Here is a 19,318-nt window from a genome sequence, read left to right on the forward strand (position 1 = left end):
GGAAGATGGTGCAGGTGAAGGGGCATTGGAATGCAAGCAGCACTTTTTGGATAGTGGGTGCCACTGGTAGCCCTTCTACTAGGAAGCTTAAAATGTTTTTTTGTACTTGAACCTCATGGCTCACTGGCCATTAGAAAGGGAGGTCTGGAGGTAGAGGCAGGGAGGAGCCAGCAGGCATGAGGGTACCAGCAATATTCAGTGCCAGCACTCGCATAGCTAAGCAGGCAGATAGGACTGACCAACAAGTGGCAAGACCCGGCCAACTGCAACAATGAGCCCTAACTTCGCCCGCTTAACTGTGCAGGTGCCAGTACTGAATATTGGCCAGCACCCACATAGCTTCTGGGTTCCAGCTGGAATTCTGTCTTTGTCCCCTCCTCTAGGTAAGACAGCTCCTGCCCTGAAGACCACTAGGCCACCATGGAATAGGAGGGTAGTCCAGAGGGGCCTTCTGGGGGTTAATGGTGCTCCCAGAAGTGCCAGTCTGCTTGGGGGGGCACCAGAAAGGGGTGCTTTTCTAGGGGGGGAATTGGAACGTGGGGCTGGAGGTGACTAATCCCCTTATGTGGGTCCCAGCTGATCTTTGGTCAGGATATGCACAGATGTCTTATGCAGGTCCTGACTGAACATTGGCCGTGACTTGCATAGGTTCTGGTGCAGATGACCCAGCATTGAATATCTGGTTCTAATTTAGCAGCCCATGTTCAGTGCATTAAAAATAAATGCTGACCACGGCCAGCTGAATACTGACAGGAGAATCATGAGCCCTTTATCCTTGCCTTTTTTTTCCTGCCTCCACATGCCAACCCTCAGGAAGCATCTCTCCACACTCCGTACTGCCAAGGAGCACTCCTTCACTATCTCCTCCAAATCACAGAAACTCATCAGGTTGTCGTCTGCTCTGACCCTAAAAGACCGTGTCACACGGATCTGTGATTGTGTGGCCTTTTGCTACCACCAGGTCTCCATCATCTTCCATCCATGCCCATCAACTACATGGTCTTCTGTTCACTCCTTCAGGTCATGCATAACTCTTCTGACTCTATCTTTGTATTGGTCTCCTACAAGGCTACCTAAACGTTTCAGCCTCTGAGCAGCACAACCTGTATTATGCTGTCCCTTCAACCAGTTGAGGACCAAACCAGAGCTGAAGTCACCTAGACTTCTTAGCTTTTCAGTCACCTATTGTATGCAATTCTCTATCTTGCTTATCTATGGACAAAGCTAGGTTTCTTGCCTATATGTGGGGTTCTCCATAAACAGCACATTCTGCCCACCTTCTAGAGGATGAACTATTTAACTTCTACAGCTGCATCTCACTCTCCTCCTCAGACTGCTTGGCTATGTATGGACCAGGAAGGAGGAGGCACACTAGCTGAGGAGGGAAAGCTGGCACAGTAAATCTTTTGGGGCTCTGGGAGGAACCCACTGTTTCAGAGGCATCAGGAACAATGCCACAAACCATGTGGATTACTTATTCTGCTGTCCACAAAGAACTCCAGGCAGCAAGTTGCCAGAACTTGGTCTCTTTCTTTGTCCCTGGCGTTAGATACCTGCTTCCTCAGATCTCTTGCTAGTTTGATTCCAATGTCCTTGCTTCTTCTCCTCCTTGCTCGGTTTCCAATGTCTTTCCCAGTTCAGAATAATTCTCCTTGCTGAAGCCCTGCTAGCCATCAGCAACTAAGAGGAAGATGGCTGTCACCAGCCTGTTCTAGCCCAAGTCTGCTGGACTCACCAGAAATTGACCTCTTCTGTCTTGAATCACATACCTTCAGTTAACTGTGCAGTGAGAATTTGTTCATGAGATTTTTGGGATCTCTATCAAGGTGTTAGTTATCTATGAAAGGCCCAAATATATTGGAGTCTGAGATGGTTGTAAAGTTGATTGTAGATAATTTATGAAAATAAAAAGAAGGAAAGTCAAATGTTTGTAGCATCCTCCTCTAGCTCCCTGAAAGAAAAAATCCACTCCAGATGTTTGCTGGAAAGCAGAGAGATCATATTGGACCGCATGCCCTCCAAGATTCAACAGGGATGCCTCACCCCCCTAGAACTCTGCAGGGATGCACAGATGCAGAACCACCCTGTGGCAGAACAAATTGGTAAGGAAGAGGAAGGAAGGCTCTCAACAGCCAGGGGGGGGTGGGGGCAAGGAGTGCTGCTCTCCATTCTCTGTAATATATTAAAGGCCTGATGCAACAGCAAAGCAGGGAGAAATAGATTTGCAGTCTCACCAAGGGCAGAGACGCCCCACCCGCTGTAGAGCACAGGAATCACCCTCAGTAAATGCACAGGTGGATACATAGTCTGTTTATATTGCAGCATGTGTGAAAACAGATCTGCCACTGTTCACACTGCAGATGCCTCCATGAGGGAAGGGCCACCATGCTCAAACCCTCACCAATAGAGGGAATTTCAGATATAGCATTGAAGGCCTCACCCTGTAGCTCTGGACTGCTCAGTGGCAGATAGATAGTATAACTATGGCAGAGTCCACCTGCTGCAGGTTGTACATTTCCTATAGTGACCTCATCCCTCACCTGCAATCAGAAGACTCGGTAGCCTCCTAGTAATTTGTCTTCCTGGCTGGCTTGCTACTTTCCTACATCTGCCCCCCCCTTCACAACTTTAAAGGTCATGCAAGTACAGGCAGGAGCCGTTAAGTACAGTACACATTATCCCGCTTGCAACCCCCACTAGGGGAAGAGGAGAAAAGCAGGGAAATATCTATTGCCCCAAAGAGAACAGCTGAATTACATTAGTCAAAAGGTTCTGGTCCATTTATTGTTTGTAGGGAGAGGATGCCAATAGGGGACTGTGCCATTGGGGGCTCCCTTACACAGATTCCTCTTCAGCCCTATCAGACACCCTCCTGGCTACACTGGATTCTGACATCTGTTCTCTGCCTCCATCTGCTAGGAGTGAGCATAATCCAGTCTTCTGGACTGGTCTGACAAGGGCGAAGAAGACGGAGGCAGACAAAGAGGACAGAGGCTTTTCTGGGACTCCCAACGGAAAAGTTACCCAGTGTACAGTGCTTTAATCCACTACCCTATACCTCTGTCTCCTCCTACACCCTCCCATCATTCTGCGCTGCCCTCTCCTACCTTGTTAGTTTAGTTTCGTTTATTTAACATCTGCTATACTGCGCTTCATAGGCATATCAGAGCGGTGTACGATATCATTAAAATGAATCGGAAAAGAACTACAAAATATGACAGGAAAGAAAGACTGGGAGAAAAGAACAGACAGAAAAACTAAAAAGAACACAAATCAAAATAAACATCAAGTAGGCAGCAATTCTGGTCCAGGACCATCAGAAGAAGTAGCAAAAGGGAAAGCTTAAGATGAAGAAATGGGTCTTCAGCAATGATTTAAAGTGGAGTTAAGACTGCTCAGAAGAAAGGGTTAATGGAAGGGTCTTCCGTAGAGAAGAGACGAAGTAAAAGAAAGCAGACTGATGGCTCTCTTTCGACTGAATCTGCTCTATTTTTTGCTTTTATTTAATATTGTACACTGCTTTGATTCGCTGTGAAAGGCGGGATATTAAGTACTTGGGGTTCCGTTTACAAAGGAGTAAATAAGCAAGCGCTAAATGTTAGAGATGGCCATATATTCCTATGATATACTCAATCAATGGCTTATTCCAGTCAAATTTATATAAGGTACCCTTGGTGTATACAGTATATAATTCATAGCTACTCAGCTAAAACTCCAATAAATCAATTCCCCTATAGCAGAGCTGGTGCTAAAAGAGTCGGGTAAGACCTAGATAGAGATATAAGTTTGAATTTTTCCATGCTTGAGTCCTGGGAAATACAGGGATTTCGGGTAATGCTGATAGATGCACTGATGTTGGTTTTTTCTGTTATAGGGGAATGTCCTTGAGACAGTTCAATTCTGAGCGAAATAGGTCCGTTCGAAAAAAAGATCTAAAAGAAAAGTTAATTAAAAAAAAAATATATATATATATATATAAAACAAAAACTTTTCTTAAAAAATGGAGAAATGCAATTAAGTGAACCGATGAAGAGGGTGGTTGCTGTTTACATTTCCTGAAAAACTTTTGCTGGCAATGAGCATCGCTGAGGTCACTGCATAAAAATTTAAAGAAAGTAAAATGCTAAAGTTAAGGGTGTGGTTTTGAAGAAAATGTATGTGAAACTTCTTTGATTGAGGAATTCATATATTCCTATGGGCATCTGTAACACTTAGCGCATGCTAAAAACACTAGCGTGCCTTTGTAAAAGACCCCCTTAAAAAAATAATGAGGAGACGGAGGGTGTCATCACGGACTATGGGCCACTTTTGGGGGAGATGCTAGAAATGTTTTCTCCAGCTTGGGCACTTGCTTGGTTGACATTCTGACTTCTGTTTCTTTCTTTCTTTGTCTTTTTTAAAACTTTTCCCACACTCACCTTGCACCATCAGCATCCCTTGTGCAGTTCTACGAACACGAGTACCAGGTCTGTTGGCGGCACACACGTAAACTCCTGAATGTTTCAAAGAAACATCAGCAATCATGAGGTTACCCGTTCCTAGGACCTGAATTCCTTCCACACCTATCGAGCGACCATCTGCAAGAAGGAGAAGAGGACGGAATGACCCAGGATATAAGTGACACAGTGTTTTAGCACCTGACTGTAGTGGGTAGATCAGGTTCGGATTTGAATGGATTACTCTCAGGAGAAATGATGGACTGATATAGCTTCCTCCCTGAAATCGCTCTCCACATACAGACAGGTATTAGGTCCTGCTTACCCAACCGGCTCCAGGAGACAATGGGGCGTGGGTTGCCTGTAGCGATGCATTCCAAGATGGCTGTCTGGTGCACTGTGAGGGTCAGATTCTGAGGGCCAGAGAGGATCACGGGCTCCTGATAATTTCTGGGAGCAGAAACTGTGGAGAGAAAAAAAAAAACCTAAAAAAAAGTGCACAAGCCAAAAAACACATGAACCCAACGTTTGCAATAAAACCAGAATGATCACCAAACTGTGAAACCTGAAAAACTAGCAACATAGATGCATTCATTAGTAAGGCAGTATAATGGCCTATTTGTAACTCATGCCCTCAATCACTCATATTGATCCTAGTCTCAGCAATCCTTTCTTTTTTTTTAGCAATTAAAAAGTTGAGAAAGCTGCTCTTATTTTATTGAAAGTTAATTATTTTTCCAGAGGGGTTTTTACATTGTTATCTTCAGTCTCCCATATACAATCACAGGCTGCCGATCCACATTTTCTTGGTGGCCCACGATGCAGTTGTTTCTGCACTGCCCATGCATATCTCGGAAGTGACTCTTCTTTCAAGGAATGTATAATGTCAGCGCTTCTTCCCTTTGGAACTGCTGCTTTTTAATGTTAATTATGTATTGTGTTTTGTGGTAGAATTTGTATTGTAATTTAGTCCTCCGTATTTCTTTGTGCCACTGTGGTTGGACTGGACATGCAGTACCTGCTTTGGCATTGTCGTTTAGATACTTTAAAATGCTTCTGAGGGGGTTTATAGAACACTGCCCTCACCCTTAAGGATAATCACTCAGGAAATCTAAGACACCTTAAAACCACTAGTCCCGACCAGGGAGGGATAGAGCTAAAAGGACAGGAATCAGGAAGTATAAAAGTCAAGGCCAGAGTGGAGTTAAGGAGGCCCAGGGAAGGAAGAACCAAAGCCCTAGCATATGTCTATACTGAATACCTCCAGCTGCTGTGACCCGGCTGAGGTAAGCCAATCTCTTATCTGAAGACTTGTGAGCCTTGTTCTGAGGTCTAGCTGGAGCCAGAGCTGGAAATTCATAGAGAGAAACTATAAACTGTGTTTGGGGCGTATCAGTCACAGGCCGTAGACCGTGTTTTGGGTCCTGTTGGCCACAGGCCCATGCTAAGACGTTTCCCACTCTGAAGATAAGAGACTTTACCTTTGTTCCTAGCCCTGTGAAGTAACAGGCCTCAGGTTTAAGTTAATAAAGTAGTTATTTAATGTTTACAACCTTGTCCGGCTGTGTTTTTGTGAAGACCCACCCTCAACCCTCGTTCACTGTATCACAATGCTTTACTGTGTTATATTCATTTGAGACTTCGCTTAGCCACTTTAAAACTGCACTGAAGACACCATTTCACATTCAAGTTCCCCTCAGAAAGATTTGGGGCTGATACTTTGGTATCGTTACAGCAGTTGTCTATTCTGCTTTACTGTCTTGTTTAGGTGAGTAGACCAAAGTGAATCGGTAACCCACAGTATAAAAAATCAAAACAACCCGTGAAGTGGCCCTTCAGATGAAACAGTAGCTGGAGGCAAAGAATGTAGAAGCCAAAATTTATTCTAGGACCCGACACGGCCCGTGTTTTGGTGTTCTCGCTTGCATCAGGGGTCAATGAAGATCTCACAAAGCAGCTTCCCATAATGATCGAATGGTTATAATGCAAATCCTGGGATAAACAGTTAGGTGGATATCCAAGAGGTCATGTTTGTACAGGTGCACAGGGAGTGGCAGATGCTACAATCCCTGAGTCGACTTTCTGCAGCTTATACTTCTGTGGTGGAGGTATAGGATGGAAGGCCATCCTCTGGGCCTCCAATCTTCTAATCTTAAGGTTGATGTTGTAATACACGTGGGAAGAAATGACTGTAGCACAAAGAACTTTCCAGAAGCTGGGGGAAGGGTTGAGGTCCTTGGTAAGGACCGTGGCTTTTGCTGGAATACTGCAAGGCAGGAAGTACCTTTGAAAAACCAGTAATGCAGACCCTTTTTGCTTGAGGGAATAACTTATGTCACCATCCACCCAATAGACATTGCAGGTTGTCCCACAGGAGAAATTCCAAAGCATCCCTGGAGCTTAGGAATCACCCTTGAGAATGTGACGGCATTACCTCCCTTCCCCCCCTAACTTATCCAAGGAGAAAGCGATAATTGCTTATCTGCTTTTTGTGGACAACAGAGGTAGGAAGCCACACTGTCCTGCCCTCCCTCCCTCCCTACTTGAATAAGTATCCAACAGTGTTAGGTTTTTTACATTTTCCTGTATCTCATTTTCTGGCTCTACTGGAACTCCTTAAGCTGTATCAGAAGGAGGTAGTACAAATGCCTTATGAAAACTTGAGGATCAGTCATTTTGATTATTTGCATAAAGGTTGTAAGGTGCTTAATCAGGAGGGAGCATATGATATTAAGTCCTCTGATAGTTTGGATATCTCAAGATTTCTTGAATCATCACAAGAACCTTTTAGTAAATGAGCTACACTGTTAGTCTTAAAGGTGTATTTCTCACAGAAAATTAATTTTTCCTGATGTTGCCAGACCTACTCAGTGAAGGCGAAGGGCTTTTTTGCAGTTGAAGCCTAAGGTTTTGGCTGTGGGAATCTTTTTTTTTTCCTGAAATTTCCTTGTAAGTGTCTGGTAACAAGTGGGAATAATTGTTATATTTTTCTAGTCCTCATCCTGTTGGAGAAAATTAAGCCTTACGTAATAGTTTATTATTTGGTGATAATTAGGCTTAGATTTGTTTTTTTCCTCTAGGGACCCTGTTTACTAAGCATTTTTAGTGCCGCCTTATGTGGACTAGTTTGCGATGTTAATTTGCATATTTGAATGTACTTCTGGATGCATATCGTTGTTAGTTTGTGGACTATGATATCTCGTTTATTCGGTTCCCACAAATGATGTATGACATGATTGAAACATTAACATTTTATATTTTCTAATCCCTGAGAACCTTAACCTCCACCCCCATATACCTCCCCCCCCCCCCCCCCCCTTTATTAACCATGTTAAATAGTGCCTCTGTCAAACTCAATTATACAAAACAAACCAAAACATATTTTATGATATATTTGGATAAGGTATAGGGGGAAAAAAGTCTACCAAAACAAAAAAAATAACATGGGGGGGGGGGGGGGAATCAGCATGTAGAGAGAGTGTAACACATCTGTATCTGAAGTATTTTGAGGCTGGCAGCAGTGTGGGAACCCTTGAGGTAATCACATCGCCCACTTGTGCGACTGTTTAAATCCTGCTGGTTGACAGAGAAGGACATTGATTTCTTATACATAATTCTTTCCAATGTTCATAAAACAGAAGCTATAATAGTTTTGTAGGTTCCATGGTTTGGTGATCGCAGAAATATACCATACATTTATCTGTCCTGGAGGTGTCAAGACTCACCGGTAATTGAGAGCTGAGCCTCCTGGCTATATCTGGTATTGGCAATGTTGCTTGCCACGCAGCGGTACACGCCCTTGTCTGTATGTTGCACACCTGTGATCTGAAGGATCCCTGCTGGGAGCAGAGTTAAACTGGGAAAGAGATAGATAGGAGAAGAGGATTAAGATTGAGTAACATCTCACACGACTGGAGAAGCCCTTCACCTGCCACCCTCATTTCAGGGTGTGACAGTCTGGTATGGGTTAGGTGCACAACACATTGATAACCAAAACCTGCAATAGTGTCCCCGGAGAGCCTCCACCTGGAGTGTCACAGTCCACTGTACAACACACACAAGTCTCTCAGGAGCTGAGGGAGTGGATCACCAGCTCTTGCCATCTCACCCAAACATTTGTGGGGATCTGAGAGAGGAGTGTGTTATTACAAACTGAATAGAAAAGAGCAGGCAAGACTGAAGGTAGTCCTGTCCTGGCTGTACACCCAGAGAATGATTGAAAAGGAAAGTTCAGTTTGTTAAACAGGTCACAAATCTTGCAAAGTCTGGTTCTGATTTATAGCCCATCCCGAAAACCAAAATATTACAAAAACAGTCCGTTGTGCCATATGCAATAATTTCAAGAAGTCAAGTTCGTTTCATCTGGCATATCATGTTATTGACAAACTGCCCTTCCCAGGGACTCCCAGGCAGTGAGGAAGGTAAAATGTGGTCTTACCTGCTAATTTTCCTTCCTTGAGTTCTACCAGACCAGTCCAGATGAATGAGTTTTCTCCCCTTATCAGCAGATAGAGAACAAAAACACACTTGTGAACCCTGCCCTATATAAGGCACCGTGTAGCTCCTCAGTTTGTTTTTGTAACAACGCATAGAAAAAACTGTAGTTCTGAAATCTGTTTCTCACAAAGGAAATAGCCATCAGGAACATTGCCTTCAGAATAAGTGGTTTCAAAGATGTCTGCCTCAATAGCTCCAATGGAGAAGAACAGAGTCCGCAGGCACAGATCCCAACAAAGGAACACCAATGAACTGGTTGTCAAAGGTGAGTTACACTTTTCAAGAAATGTACAATGTTTGGGTGCAATGACAAAGGAGCACTCGAGATTTTCCCCAAAACATACCAAATGCCATAGCTGTAGGAATCAACCATGGACCCCGGGACTTGCCTGTTAGTTCCATGCATGAGGAGTTCTTCTTGCCAAGAGAGACCTCACCTAGTCTAAAAGCAATTCAATGTAGAAGAGAGTTGGTAAGCGTGACAGGTGAACTTTCGAGGCAAGGAGAGATGGTTGGAGGAAAAGGCCTTCCTGAAATCCATATCATTTATTTATTTTATTTGTAGCATTTGTATCCCACATTTTCCCACCTATTTGCAGGCTCAATGTGGCTCACATTATGCCGTAATGGCGATCGCCAGTTCCGGGTACAGAATTTCAAATGGTAATACATTTAGTTGTATACGTACATGGTACAGAGGAATGCATTATGGCATTGCATAGAGGTTTCTAAGTGATAAAATGAGTTGTAGCATAAGTTAGGTCGTCGACTATAGAGATGTCATCTTCAATTTAGGAAATAGATTGGTAGTGCGTATTGTGTAGCTTTCTTTAATAGCAGCGAGGTTAACAGTCAAGTGTCAAGAGTTCGGTTTTGTCTAGTTCGTGTAAAGTCTATTTATTTTGTATATAAGATGGAACATTATGGTAAGCCTTCTTGAACAGGTCATTTTCAGCAGTCTACGGAAGATTGTTAGGTCAAGTATTGATTTTATGGCCTTCGGTAATGCGTTCCATAGTTGTGTGCATACGTAGGAGAAGCTGGATGCGTATGTGGATTTATATTTCAATCCTTTGCAACTGGGGTAGTGGAGATTGAGGAATGTTCGTGATGATCTTTTTGCATTCCTAGTAGGCAAGTCTACGAGGTCTGACATATAGGTCGGAGCTTCCCCGTGAAAGATTTTGTGGACCAGGGTGCAAACTTTGAACGCAATTCATTCTTTTAAAGGGAGCCAATGCAGCTTTTCTCTTAGGGGTTTGGCGCTTTCGTATTTCGCTTTCCCAAATATGGGTTTTAGCAGGATTTAACTTGGGATAATGATGAAAAAGCCAAGTGGATATAGCCTCAAGGCAAGTATTTGGTGGAATAAGGGCGAGAGAGGTTGGGTCGGTGTAATCTACAAGTAAGGTGTCATTTCCATAAGCAAACCCTGCTAATGCCACCTTCACCAGGTAAGGCATGGGAAAAGAGAAAGAGAGAGATTAAAAAGTAATGGTGACAGTATTAAATCCTTTAGGACTCCACAATTGAATGCACAAGGAGGTACGAGGGATTCTGCATTGGTGGAAACCCTAAATTACTATTCACACAGAAGAAAGGTAAACCACTCAAGCGGTGGACTCTAAGACTAATCTCAGCTAAGAAGGTACCAAGAAAACCTGGGAATTACACAAATGACATTTTTAATTATACACAAAAATTAGTCAATCTCAGTCATATATAGGAAGTCCATAAAATATCATTCACTGAAGCAGATATCTCAAACAACCAAGTTTTCAACCCTTTCTGAAACAAAAGATAACTATTAAAATATCTAAATTTGAGAGTCATGAGATCAGCTGAGAGGGCTAGAAGTGCTACTGGTCCTCTCCGGGACTCTTTTCTTGTATGTTCCTCTAACAAGAATGAGTCGAGCTGGCCAGATGTAACCTCAGCTTACCTGGTGCATGGACAACTTTGTGACCTGAGTGGATAATGCAATGACCGGGGAATCTACCAGAAAGGACACTGAGAAGGCGCAGGGCAGTAGTGAAGCTAAAATGGCGCCGACTGTGAATCCCGTGACCGCTGCCTTCACAGTTATGTAGCTGACCCAACTTACAGAGGCAGTCGAGCATGCCTTAGAGCCGCACCTTGGGGAGTTGTTGGAGCAGCTTTCAAACATGGAAGTACTGATAGTGGAGACCTTGAATAATGAGTTTCTGCACTGGAAGACGCCGGGAACCCGATAACTGAGCAGATGGAAGCTCTGCGAAAGCAAGTTCATGAGCAAGTGGATAAACCAGATGAATTAGAAAAACGCTCATGGAGAGATAACCTCTGGTTTATTGGGGTCCCAGAGTTGGTGCCTGATTGAGTCTTACCAGCACGATTGGAGCGCTGGCTGTTGTCTGAATTTGCCCTGTCTGATAGCACGGGCCCTCTGTGCTTGGAAAGAGTGGGCTGTCAGCAGGATGGTGGCAACCGGCCCTGCGTTGTTATTAAGGTACGCAATTATGTGCACAAAGTTGAGATTGTAAGAATCTTCCATCAAAAGAGGGAGACTTTGACATATGAGGGGTCTAGCGTAAAGAACTTTCAGGATTATTTCTCATCGTTGCGGGAACGTTGGAGGCACTTCTCACCCATTTGTTAAGCACTCCATGAGGCCCAAGTTCGTTTCATGCTTATCTACCCAGCTTTATTAAAGATTTATGATCATGGTGCCTCTTATTTCTATCGGGATCCTGATTTCCAGAAATACCTACATGATAAACGGGCAACGTATGTTTTCCATAATGAATCTCATTTAGATCAGCTTTCTGTTTTTTGGCCGGCAGCTAAAGTAATATTACGCAGGGACATTGTCTTATGTTCATGCTCGTAACAAATGGCAGGCAGTGAGCATTTGGAGGCTTAGTTGACAAAGACCAAAACAGCTTTTATACGTCATCTTTGTCAGGACATTTGGGATCAACCCAGACCAGGCGTGCACCCCCTATGCCCCCCCCCCCCACTTGGGCCACTGCTGTGCTGCACCACATCCCCATCCCCCCACACTCGGGCCGCCGTGCTGGACATTTCTGTTTGCTGCCTCACTTTGTTCTCTCCTGCACTGCTTCTGTCCGTGCCAGAACCCGGATGATTGTATTAACACGATATTGAGTTAATGCAACCATCAGGGTGCTGGGCAGCACGCAGGAGAAGATAGACCTGGAAACAGGCAGGAAGAATTTTGCCCTCGCCCTTGGCAACCCTGCCTCAGCTGTACGGGATGCCCATTTACCATCTGCTGGAGACAGAAAACTGAAGAGAAATTGGCTGCATAGTGCTCTACATAGGGCTCACAAGTGTTTGTTCTCTGTCCAACTGCTGGTAGGAGGGCAAAATCCATTCATCTGGACTGGTCTAGTGGACGATGAGGAATGCTGACATGCACGTGTCCTGCCCGGTGTCATGACTTACCGGTAATCATCTGTCTGCAGTGTGGTGCGGTTGCATTCCCAGGTGATCATAGCCTCTGGAACTCCATGGATAAGACACTGAAAGCGGGCAACCCCGCCCTCTTCTACCACCATCGATTCTGGGTGCAAGTGAAATTTGGGCAATGCTGCAAGTAAGAGGAACAACAAAAATATGTCCATTAAACCAGAGCCAGCAGCCTTCCAATGTGATCCTATCAATAGCTCTCCGACACCAGCAACCATTAAGTGTCTTTGTACAGTCCTACATATGTCTCTCTTCGCTTTAGAAATTAGTACTTGTACCAATTCCAGGTGCTCTGACACCTGCAGTCCCTTCATGTGCTGTTGTTGGTCATCCTCATATGAACTTGGATCTCCCACTTACTCATATCAAGGGCTGTCTGGCACTTGCTAGGTGACCACATGGCTACTCTGGAACCCTAGGCTCTTCTGTGTTCTCATATTGGCCTCATATTACTTGATGTGTGAGATTGTAATGAACTTGGAAACTATCCAGTGCCTCCAGCCCTCTCACATGCTACCAGGCGCTTTCTGCTGCTCCTGGTCTTTCCACAGGCTTATAACGTTGCTCATTTTTCTCCTTGTTGCTGGCCTTCACTAAGGAGTAGCTTAATGGTTAGTGCAGCGGCCTGAGAACCTCAATTCCTACTACAGCTTCTTGTGACTCTGGGCAAGTCACTTAACCCTCCATTGCCCCAGGTACAAAATAAGCACCTGAATATATGTAAACCGCTTTGAATGTAGTTGCAAAAACCTCAGAAAGGCAGTATATCAAGTCCCATTTCCCTTTCCCTATTTGAGATTCTGTTGCTACTATTCGAGAATCGACATGGAATGTTGCTACTATTTGAGATTCCGTTGCTACTATTTGAGATTCTATATGGAACGTTGCTATTCCACTAGCAAAATTCCATGTAGAAGCCTGCCCTTGCAGATCACCAATGCGGCCGCGCAGGCTTCTGTTTCTGTGAGTCTGATGACATGCACGTTACGTGCAGGATGTCAGACTCACAGAAACAGAAGCCTGCGTGGCCGCATTGGTGATCTGCAAGGGCAGGCTTCCACATGGAATGTTGCTAGTGGAGGAGTAGCCTAGTGGTTAGTGCAGTGGAGTTTGATCCTGGGGAACTGAGTTTGATTCCCACTGCAGCTCCTTGTGACTCTGGGGAAGTCACTTAACCCTCCATTGCCCCAGGTACAAAATAAGTGCCTGTATATATAATATGTAAACCGCTTTGACTGTAACCACAGAAAGGCGGTATATCAAGTCCCAGCTCCTTTTCCTTATGCTGCTTCTTAACTATTTTCTGTCGGCTCCTCCGTTCATTTTCTGAAGGATTTTATCTTTAATGGCTTCCTTCACCTTACTTTTTGCCATGCTCCTGTCCTCCCCTTTTTTAATACATGGAATATATCTGGTCTGGGTTTCCTGGATAGTATTTTTTAACAGCATCCACACCTGATGTACATTTTGTAACTTTGCAGCTGTTCCTCTCAAGGTCTTTTTTTTTTTAATACCATTCTTGTCATTTTATCATAGTCTCCTTTTTGAAAGTTAACATAATCCTGTGTGTACTTCAGAGATTATATGAAATCTGATCGTGTTATGATTACTGTTATCAAGTGGTTCCAGCACCATTACCTCCTGCACAGATCATGTGCTGCACTCAGGACTAGGTCTAGAATAGAGAGTTGAACAGGGACAGAAATTTTCACCCATCCCCTGTGGGAAAAGAACTCAACATAGCCTATGTTGATAACTTCCCCTTTCCGTGCTTATGGGGATTTCAATGCTATCAACCATATCCATTCATTTTTTTTAGTGCTATTATAATTGTCATGGCACAAAGAAAGGAGAGGTAGGCTGGTCTGGCACCAGTGGCGTAGCCACAGGTGGGCCTGGGTGGGCCAGGGCCCACCCACTTTGGACTCAGGCCCACCCAAAATTGTGACACTCTTGCTGTGGCTGGTGGAGATCCCCAATCCTTGCCAGCTGAAGATTTTCTCTCCTTGGGCAGCCAGCGCTCCTGCAAATGTTCAGTTTTCACACGTGCAAAAGTACTGAGCGTGCACGACCTGCTAGCAACAGCATTCGTTTGAGGCAAGTGCTGGCTGCTTGAGGAGGCGGTTTGGCTATCCCCGCCAGCTGAAGTATTTAATATTTGGGGTTTGTGGGCAGGGAGGGGTGGAGAGAGGAGCAAACCGAGAGGGGTACCGAGGGGGAGAGGGGCGAATTCTATGTTAAATTGTACAGCGCTGCGTAACCCTAGTAGCGCTTTAGAAATGTTAAATAGTAGTAGTAGTAGAATTCCATGCCCACCCACCTTGGGCTCAGGCCCATCCAAAAGTGGCCATCTGGCTACGCCCCTGCCTGGCACTACACTTCCACAGGACCTGTGCCCATCCCTTTGGGATCCCTGCAGGACCTGCGTCCATCTCCACAGGAGTCCCCTGGACCTGGAGGGAACCCCCACTAACCCCATTCCCATGCAGCTCTCTAGTCTAGAATTGTTCCCCTCTTGTGGGTTCCTGAACCAGCTGCTCCATAAAGCAGTCCTTGATGTTGTCAAGGAGTTTTACCTTCCTAGCATGCCCTGATGTTATATTTGTACCAGCAAAAACACCCCTGACGCAGGCGCTGTGCACTGAAACACGGCCCGTGTCGGGTCTGTACTGGAATATTGATTTTGAAAATTAAAGGAACTGTGTCCCGTTTCTGAAGGCTGTTGGTACTTTTCTGCTGTACTGATGTTACATTTACCTAGTCAATTTTGGGGGTAATTGAAATCACCCATTATTGTGTTGCCCAGTGTGTTAATTTCCTTTAACATTTCTGCATCCGTCTGTTCATCCTGGTCAGGTGGACGGTAGTACACTCCTATCACTATCCTTTTCCCCTTTACACGTGGAATTTCAATCCACAGTGATTCCAAGAAGTGTTTTGTTTCCTGCAGAATTTTCAATCTATTTGATTCAAGGCTTTTGTTAATATACAATGCTACCCCTCCACCAATTCGATCCACCCTGTCAATACGATATAATTTGTTGTACCCCGGTATGACAGTGTCCCACTGGTTATCCTCCTTCCACCAGGTCTCAGAGATGCCTATTATATCTAATTTTTCATTTAGTGCGATATATTCTAACTCTCCCATCTTATTTCTTAGGCTTCTGCCATTTGCCTACAGAGATTTTTATTAATATTTGTTGTTCCTATTTATAACTTGCTCAGCAGTTGACAGCAAGTACCAGATGCAGAGAGCCAGGGAAGAAAGATCACTTGCTTGCAAGCACCCAAACAGAGCACAAGGCAGAGAAAGAGATTTCATAGGAAGCAGGAGGCTAGCTAGCAAGGGAAAAACATTCATCCCATGACCCCTCTGAAAATCTCTGCATTGCTTTCTCAGGTCTGATTGCTGCTCAAGGCAGAGACCTTACAGCCAGCCTCCCTCCCCATCTCATCCCGAAGAGGGGGAGGAGTGTCTTTCTATTGACCCCAACAGCTGGCCATTTGGATCCTGCTCATTGAAATGTAAATGCACCCTCCCCTTACCCAACCCCCAAGTCTCTCATTTGTTATCAGGTTCAACAGGGATAATTCAGGGGTGACAGATCCTGCACAGGTTACGTAAAGGTCAGCAGACTGGGACAGACAGCAATAATGTGGGGTCCGAGAGCAGCTGCAAGGGTGGGTCTTCCCCCATCTCAGAGAGAGCTCTGACTATTACGCTCCAAGGACCAACCAGCCCAAGGCAAGGGAGCAGGAAGGCCAGTTACTGCGCACCGCGACTACCCTGCTACACCAGGCAAATTCTGTGTTTTTAATCTTTTAATCATAAGGCCTGACTCCTCCCCTAAACAGAAAATCCCCTCCCCAAGCTTTTTTCCTTCTCGGTTTCCACCTTCCCCAATTCTTTCTTAGGTTGAACACTATTCCCTGACTAGTAGATTTAGCCCCCAGCTTTCTCTGCCCCTTCCAGGGTAAATACCTCCAAGTTTTCTCCCCCTTGTCCCACCTCCTCTCTGTTTATCTGTTCTCTCCTTCCTAGCAACTTTCTTCCTTTCCTAGTTCTCTGTGTCTCCACCCCTCAAGATTCAGTGCCCCCCTCATTCTTTCTCACTAACTCCCTGTAAGATCCCAGTTATGTCATAGTGACATAGTAGATGACGGCAGAAAAAGACCTGCACGGTCCATCTAGTCTGCCCACGATAAACTCATATGTGTATACCTTACCTTGATTTGTACCTGTCTTTTTCAGGGCACAGACCGTATAAGTCTGCCCAGCAGTATCCCCGCATCCCAACCACCAGCTAAGCTTCTGGGGAATCCAAGATCACCCCTCCCCCACCCCCAGGCCCATATATCCACCTTATTTTCTCCCCCTCTTCTGGGCACATAACCTCAACTCTCCTTATTTCTCCCCCCCCTCCTCAGCACTCTCACACCTCTTCTGTTTCGCCCTGCCTCACATTCTCCTTTCTCTTTCCTAATCACCATGTCAGATACCCCCCCACAGCTTTCTCCAGCCCCAATCCTCCATCCACTGTACTGCACTGCAGGTTTCTGTCCCTCCACCCCCTCTCTGTCCTGTGGTGCACACAACCCCTAGCTTCATAGCCCCCCCTTTCCCATAACACACCATTCATTTCAGCGTTCTCCAGCCCCCTCCCTTTCCCTGCACACATTCCAGCCACCCCTCCCCTCCCCTTTCTTATACTCCCATTAGCTTCTCAGCCCCCTTACCCCGCAGCACACATCACTCCCTCTGAGCTTTCTCCAGCCTCCATCTCTCCCCTGATGGCCACCTGATCCCAGTGGGGTCAGGACTGAACAGAAATAGTCAACCTGGCTCTGTCCTCCTCCTTTGCCATCCTGGGCCTGACTGTTCTTTTGAACTGCACAGGCTCTGTATGGCTGCGCAGTGCAAATGAACTGTTGGGGCCAGAGGACATGTGTACCGTCCCTCAAACAGGGAGAGAGATTTCTGAGCTGTCCAACTTTTGATGCTGCTGCCTGGCAGAATTCTGTGCAATGTGCCCAGGAATAACGTGCAAGGAGCCAAAGCCATAAATGTATCCTGGTCCCACCACTAGGCGACTAGTGTTTGCACATGGTGGCCCCACTGTACATTCCCTACTGACATGCAAATGAGGCTCAAATCGCTGAGATCCCCCCCCCCCTCCCATGGGCTGCCCTACCTATGTAACATCAAGACTGCCACTTGCTCTTTGTGCTGTGAGATTCACTATTCCTGTTCAGTCCTTGTCCCCAAAGACTTTAACAGCCTCCCTCACTTTACATTGTGCAGGTTTCCAGTCTCAGCCAAAAAGCCAAGAGGAGACCATGCTGAGCTCTTGATATTGACCTAACGTTTGATCTCAGGGGTTGAACTGTAAGTACACGTAACAGAGAAAACATGCAGTTTCTTCTGGTTAACCTCATTCATGGGCCCCTAATTCCCTTCAAGGTTTTTCTCTCTTGATTCCCATGTGTGTGAAGGATGGGTAGTTCATACTCACATGCTAGGAAGACTTTGGCTTTGCGGCTCACCAGTAGCCCGTAACGGTTCTGTGCAGCACAGTGATATTCCCCAACATCTGTCTCGTTGCTGAGGCCTCGCCGCTTGTGGAAAGTCTCGATGCGCAGGGAGCCATTGCGCAGGATAGAGGTATGAGAGTTATTCACCAGGGGGAAGCCATTCTTGTGCCACGTGATGCTGATAGGGGGCTCTCCATCCAGCAGACAGTTCAGCACTAGAGGCCGGTCTCTCACAGCAATAACATCTGCTGGTTCCACCACAAAAGCCATTTCTGCGGAAGAGGCCTGCCCCAACCCTACAAGGAGAATAGCAAGTGTAAGTCAACCCATCCTCAACGAGAGGGCAAAGAAGACACCCTCCCCAGCATATCAGCCCCATAGTAAAGTAGTTCACATATAGCCAGCATCCCCCCATAGTCTGCAGAACGGAATTTATACAAGTGGGATGATGGTGCTAAGAATGCAATCGCTCTTACAGATCAGAACCAGTACTGAATTTACACAGTCTCTCACTGTATAGCTTATGGCTCAACTCTCAGGGAGGTGGGAGGGATTGTGTTGCTGATTGTATCTCCCAGGTAAGCCACCTGCTTTCTCCATTGACGGAGCAAGATAAATCAGCCATACAAGGCAACTGTTGCACATCAACTCCTGGAACATGATCAACCAGCTATGGTGCTGCTCACACTTTAATTTGCAGCAGGCCCATGGATAAGTTCTGCAAGAGTGGAGTTTTAATGTAGAAAATCTTTGCATTACCACATGACCAAACAGGTGTTTCATAGTTGTAAATGGGTTAGGGGGACCGAATTGTTGGGGTGCAAGTAGCTTTCATGGATATAGAAACTGGCAGCACTCTGGCTTTTAAAATGAATCCAGTCTGCAAGCAGTAGAAATGGTACATCTACGATAAAAATCATATAGATAATTATGTAAGTATTGTCATACTGGGAAAGACCAAAGGTCCATCAAGCCCAGCTTCCTGTTTCCAACAGTGGCCAATCCAGGTCACAAATACCTGGCAAGATCCCAAAAAAGTACAAAACATTTTATACTGCTTATCCCAGAAATAGTGGATCTTCCCCAAGTCCATTTAATAACGGTCTATGGACTTTTCCTTTAGGAAGCCATCCAAACCTTTTTTAAACTCTGCTAAGCTAACCGCCTTTACCACATTCTCTGACAACGAATTCCAGAGTTTTAATTACACGTTGAGCGAAGAAAATTTTTCTCCGATTCATTTTAAATTTACTACATAGTAGCTTCATCGCATGCCCCCTAGTCCTAGTATTTTTGCAAAACGTGAACAGACGCTTCACATCTACCCGTTCAACTCCACTCATTATTTTATAGACCTCTATCGTATCTCCCCTCAGCCG

The 19,318-nt window shown here is 45.2% G+C and overlaps 1 protein-coding gene across 1 annotated transcript in view; it reads right to left on the reverse strand.

Moving 5' to 3' along the window:
• LOC115458306 (immunoglobulin superfamily DCC subclass member 3-like) overlaps positions 1 to 18,239 on the reverse strand; it is a gene marked incomplete at its 5' end in the record, with an annotated part of 42,950 nt that extends 24,711 nt beyond the window's left edge. The window contains 5 exons of the mRNA XM_030188183.1: positions 4,419 to 4,577; positions 4,762 to 4,899; positions 8,162 to 8,292; positions 12,381 to 12,525; positions 17,921 to 18,239. Coding sequence (XP_030044043.1) covers positions 4,419 to 4,577; positions 4,762 to 4,899; positions 8,162 to 8,292; positions 12,381 to 12,525; positions 17,921 to 18,239 — 892 coding nt within the window. The remainder of the gene's footprint in view (positions 1 to 4,418; positions 4,578 to 4,761; positions 4,900 to 8,161; positions 8,293 to 12,380; positions 12,526 to 17,920) is intronic.
• Between the last annotated feature and the right edge of the window lie 1,079 nt (positions 18,240 to 19,318).

Source organism: Microcaecilia unicolor, chromosome 14 (genome assembly GCF_901765095.1).
Source record: "Microcaecilia unicolor chromosome 14, aMicUni1.1, whole genome shotgun sequence".
NCBI lineage: Eukaryota > Metazoa > Chordata > Amphibia > Gymnophiona > Siphonopidae > Microcaecilia > Microcaecilia unicolor.